Below are 5,917 nucleotides of genomic sequence, written 5' to 3'. Positions count from 1 at the left end.
ACACACAACAGAGATAGCAACAGTGCCCCCTGTAGGTATGATTAGATTCTGCACAGAGAACAGAGCAGGGAATGATTTGATATAACAGCAATATATTCATGTGGCAAGGAATGGATGTGAGAAACTATGTATATCTATATAATCACACTTCCTGTAGAGAACACCTAATTGTACACCTACCTGTTTGCCCCATTTATCTAATCAACCAATTATGGTAGAAGCACCATGTATAAATTCCTGCAGATATAGGTCAAAAGCACAATGGAGAAAAGGTTTATTCTCTGTGACTTTAACTGTGGCATTGTTGTCGATACTCTCTTATGGGATTTAAACACAACTGACTCTAGATATTACCCAGAATGGTATGAAAAACAAATATACATTCTGTGAGCAGAGGGTCTGCAGGATGAAATGCCTTGATGAAGGTCTTGAGAGAGATCAGAGCAGAATGAAGTCATGAACAGAAGGTCTATAGTAACTCAAATAATCATCTTTACATCGTCTAAATCATCTTTATAACCATGGTAAGCAGAAAAGCATCTGAGTATGCACAACACATCAAACCTTCAGGTGGATGAGCTACAACTGCAGTGAATCACATCAGGTTCCACTTCTTTTAGCCAAGGACAGGAATCTGAGGATAAAACAACCACTGAATTAGTGAAACCGGGTAGTCTAAGCATTTTTCAAGTCTTTAAGTGTCCAATTTTTGGTTGATATAATGTAAGTCTATATACAGTAATCTCACCAATAAACATGTTCAAGAAATAAAACTTTCACAGTATGAGGCAATTCAACTGATATATGACCAACATTAGCCCATTAGCAAATATGCAAAACAAACATAGGTAATTTTGTTTACACACCACTAACTTAGAAATGACTAAGAAATGCATAGTTCAGCCATGATATTTATTCTGCCACACTAATTGGTCCTGCAAATGCCCTTGGCATGACTTATCACCACACTTCCTCATCCTCATAGCCCCTATATTATCATGACTACCATCAGGGCCAGGGCCCGGCATGCAGAAAGACAATTCACTTCTCACCCTCGTCCTTTCCTGAACCACCTGCTCAGATCTGCTACAGGGAGTTCCTCCAGCTTGACTCACAGCAGCAGCTCATTTCTCAATATCTCTGTGTTTCGGCAGGTCCATGGGAAGTCTTAGCACTCACCCAGCAGCAGCAGCAGCAGCTATAGCAGCAGAAATGTAGCAGCTCTATACACCAACATCAAACCTACCTACATTCCATCTCCATCAATACATCAATAAATGCTTAAACTTTACTTTGAGACTCGTCATGGCTGAGCCTTTATGTATACTTTTGGTGTATTTCAATGCATATAAATCTCCATTGGTGAATAAGCACAGAAGTACAGAGAGACAATAAGATAGCTGCCATCGGTTCTCTGAAGCTTGTGGCCAGAAAGGCGTACAAAAATATCAGATAGTGGCCCATGGCTACAGGTTGAGACAAGCTTTTTCATAATCCAATAATTCACATCCAAAGGGGAATTTCTTTCCCTGCTTTTACAGAAAAAACAAAATTTTAACTCTTCCATTTATTTACTAATTTCCACATATTACGATATATTATGAGCTGATAAAAAGAACCCCAGAAACTATAAAATACAAAGCTGGTATCAGAAAGGCAGTATCTGGCAACTGGGAAGCAGTAGCTCAGAAATGTTCAGGACTTTTAAAGCCACCGCTAATCTGATAAACGATTCTTGGAGGGCCGAAATGTAATTAATCCACAAACAGGGAAATAAGTCCAAGCTTCATCCATCACACAACTGAGCCACTGGCACTATGCTGAACTTTTAAATCCCCTTTTCTACCAAGACAACCGCTTTTACGCTTTTAATCTACTTTGACTACAGAGGAACCATATCTCGAAGGAAAGAGAAAAAAACCATCAGAATGACATTTAGTAGCATTTCCTTATTTCTAATCCCTCTGTGGTACACATGGTGCACCTCACTGTGGCTTTTTCTGTGAATTAATTAACACCAGGTTAAATTTGAGGGATTTTTTTGTGGTTTTGTTTTTAAAGGCAAATATTTGGTAAAAGGTAAATGAAAAACAGTGCTGTGGATTGTGTGGAAATGTTAAACTTTTGTTAAAATGTTAGTGTCTTTAATGTAGTGTAGCCAGATATATTTCGAGTTTCTAATTGGCTCACTCTAAAGTTTTAAAGATGAAACTTTGCCAAGGTCTCTCAACACCAACTTTGACAGCCATCTGCTGTAGTATTTTCTTATGAGAACTACAGATAGGTTGTGTAAGATCTCTCTGTCTAAAAGAAAAGGAAGAAAGATTGTGTATTATGTGAGCGGGCTGCTGCTCTGGAGCACAGGGGTCACATGTTATCATGTTTTCTTCAACTCCAGCTGACTGCTGCCACAACCACTTTCTTCCAATCAGGATGATCCTAATTAGATCAAACACTCTTTCGTCCTGCCCCCTCAATCGTTCATTTTCTCCACGTTTCAGTGCTGTGGCAGATGTTAGCTCTGCACTTTCCTCACCTGTTCTTCTGGCTGTGTGTGTGTGTGTGTGTGTGTGTGTGTGTGTGTGTGTGTGTGTGTGTGTGTGTGTGTGTGTGTGTGTGTGTGTGTGTGTGTAGAGATGTGTGTGTAGAGATGTGTGTGTAGAGATGTGTGTACTGTAGGTGTAAGGCGTGTGTATGTGTGTGTGTGTGTGTGTGTGTGTGTGTGTGTGTGTGTGTGTGTGTGTGTGTGTGTGTGTGTGTGTGTGTGTGTGTGTGTAGGTGTAAGGTGTGTGTGTGTGTGTGTGTGTGTGTGTGTGTGTGTGTGTGTGTGTGTGTGTGTGTGTGTGTGTGTGTGTGTGTGTGTGGATATGTGTGTAGGTGTAAGGTGTGTGTATGTGTGTTGGATTATCTGTTTCTCACCTGACTTTATTGCATCTCAGAGTAGTAAGGTGAATAGATTTGCTTATGGATTTTTATGTTTCTCACACTTTTTGCCAAAGCTGAAACAATTACCTTGTGTGTCTCTGTTTCTCTGTGCGTGAATAAAGGGTGCAGGAGTCATTTGCAAAAAGCATTTTTGAAACAGAGGAGATTTGCTCTGTGCTTCTGAGCAGTGTTCAATTTTTATTTCCCCTTTCATATTCACTTAGGTCCAAAATACAAAAGTGCCTAGATGGAAAGAAAAACACATAAAAGAGGGGGGAAATCAATAGTCTTTCCTATTAAATATTCCCCCCATCAGATCTGGCATGCTTCGATCGGTCTAGCATTTCTCAAGCCTACAGGCCAATTCATTTCTGAACGTCTCGCAAAATTACAGCTTGCATTTTTCAAAACTGGTCCTTAATCTTATTTTGTGAATGCAGCCCAGGAGAAAAACAGGAGAGAGAGACAGCAAAGGGAAGATGGGAAAATAAATAATAATAATAATGACAATAGTAAAAGATGCGGGAAGTCTACTTTTGTACATGAGTGGATTCATTTGTCAGTACCCTTTACCAAAGTTCGGTTTTAAATGTTGTAGCATTCTCTTAGTGTTAGAGGAAATGGAGTGTTACTGTATGTCCCTCTGGATTGGGACTCATGAACAATTCTTGTATAATATGAATAAGTTTAATATTATATATGATAGAGAATTGTAACCAAAGGTCATACCGGACATTTAAATTGCTACTGGTGCTTTTCAATTAATGAATAATTACTTTTAATTAATTAACAATCAATAAAAATTATTTTCCTATTACTTTACATTACTGCTCAAACTAATGCTAAAACGTGTTTAATAGGACTGATATGACTTTTTTGCACAATGCATACGATATGCTTAAATACGAATAAAAATCTGCAGGTATATTGCACCCCATACACAGATGGACAGCACAAAAAGGTATACACAGCACACAGTCACACATTTATTCACACCAAGGGCCACTTTAGTTTAGCCAGTTCTCTTACTGAGTGGTGGGAGGAAACCAGAGAGTCTGGTGAAAAAAACAGCATATGGACTTGGGGAGAACATGCGAGACAATCCTTGACTAAGGAGCGATGAGGTGGCCATGCTATTTGAAGCACCACCCCAGAGGAACACACAACTTTAAATAAGTTAAATAAATAAATAGATAGATAGATGCCAAATGCCCCTTCCACCCCTCCACCCTCTGAGCCAACACACAAATTTAAAACATCAATAATGCATTGGCATGTTTACGTCAGTTGTCTACAGAATGCGCATCAAAAGTTAAAAAAACTTTTGAAGTCTTGCGATCTTCAATGGTTTTTAATCATAACTTTAAAGTGCTACGGCTTTGATGCCCACTGTTTACTCTTTATTCTCCTCTCCCTCTCTCTCTTTCTCTCTCACTGTCTCTCTATCTAGGCTTGTAAAGATCAATCTCTCTGTTGCCCTCTTACAACACTGACGAGCATCTCCCAGTCTGTGCCCCCATCAAACCAAGACTGAGGCAACTGGCAAGGACCTTTCACCTCATTTCAGAAGATACCTTTAACTCCAGACCCCCAGTTTATTTTGTCCAGCACCATCATAATTTACTCATCTCTGTCTCCTCCACCCCCCCTATCTCTCTCTCTCTCTCTCTCTCTCTCTCTCTCTCTCTCTCTCTCTCTCTCTCTCTCTCTCTCTCTCTTTCTTTCTTTTTCCTGCTTCAAATTTCTCTCTCATACCAATGGAAGCTGGCATGGATGCTACTGCCTGAATGAACTCTCACTGGATAAGGATGTGCCGGATGGGGGGAAAAGAAGCAATTAGACTTTCTGATGTATTTTATTTGTCTCTGGTCAAAGAGTACTGTACGACTTTGTTTACTAATGTAAGGCGAGGACGTAAGGCGTGTTTAGTCTGCCGTGACTGTGGTTTCTTAGGGCAAGGTGGTAGCCAAAAGCCTTCAAAGTTTAAAGTCAAAGCTCTGGAGTCTTTATTTTTTGTTTTGGTTTTTATTGCATTAGTTGTTATGGAGTGGAATATATCTTTATAGTAATGGTGTGAAATGGTGGGGGTACACTATATATATATTTTATTTTTTACCATTGTACAAATTTATTGATTAACTTATGTAATTTGACTGCAGTCAATTACCCCTCCCAAATAAAAGACGAAAAACTGTATCTTTTTGCATATTTTAGACACTGTTTTCAGTGCTGTTGATGTATTTCCTCTTTTTCATGTATTAACTCCAGTTTTAATTTTCCAAGAATGATTAGCTGAATCTGGAGTCCTCAACTGGTTTACAGACTGATTGTCTGGCTAACCTGCATTTTCATGGCTCTGTTGGTATGACACTTGTCTCAGTGTCCCCTCGTCTCCCGCAGAGAGGTCAAACAAGGCTGTCGGTTTGTCGGTTCGTATTTTGCTCTTGTGAGAAGTGGATCAAAAAAAAGAAAGAAAGAAAAAAAATAACAAAATGTTTGTGGATTTGTGGGATAGACCCCTTAAGTCCTTATGAAGCAAAGTAAACAATGACGTTATGAATGAGTTATGTGTGTCTTTTGCACTAATTTAATAAAGCCGTTACTGTACTTCCCACCACTCTGGATTTTTTTTTATTTATTCAAGGACAGCTCGAGGTACGGTTGGTGCAGGGTAAGTACTTTTTTTTTTTTTACAAGCCAACAGCATGAAATATGAGCATCACATTGTAATGCTGAAAAGCAAATGGATTCTAATGGTGAAAAAATGGGTTGAAAATTAAGAGATTCCACAAGGAGAGCTGTCATGGCTTTGTGGAACAATTTCAGTTTCACATTGATGTGTCAGGCCAAAGAATAAAAGTAAGCACTCTGATCAGTCCTTACGATCCTGAAAGCACATGAAGCACATGGAGACACAATACTGCAACAGCAATACAGTCACACATGGCACACAATGTAAAAATCATCTCCAGGATGCATGTATTGCCGTTTA

At 39.2% G+C, this 5,917-nt stretch overlaps 1 protein-coding gene across 1 annotated transcript in view; it reads left to right on the top strand.

Moving 5' to 3' along the window:
- The window catches only part of cdh13 (cadherin 13, H-cadherin (heart)), a 321,756-nt gene extending 317,121 nt beyond the window's left edge, over nucleotides 1–4,635 (top strand). Inside the window, exon 15 of the mRNA XM_027161229.2 lies at nucleotides 4,376–4,635. Coding sequence (XP_027017030.1) covers nucleotides 4,376–4,383 — 8 coding nt within the window. The 3' untranslated portion in view covers nucleotides 4,384–4,635. The remainder of the gene's footprint in view (nucleotides 1–4,375) is intronic.
- The last annotated feature ends 1,282 nt before the right edge of the window (nucleotides 4,636–5,917 follow it).

This window comes from Tachysurus fulvidraco, chromosome 13, assembly GCF_022655615.1.
Source record: "Tachysurus fulvidraco isolate hzauxx_2018 chromosome 13, HZAU_PFXX_2.0, whole genome shotgun sequence".
Classification (NCBI taxonomy): domain Eukaryota; kingdom Metazoa; phylum Chordata; class Actinopteri; order Siluriformes; family Bagridae; genus Tachysurus; species Tachysurus fulvidraco.
This window is presented reverse-complemented; position numbering and strand designations above follow the sequence as displayed.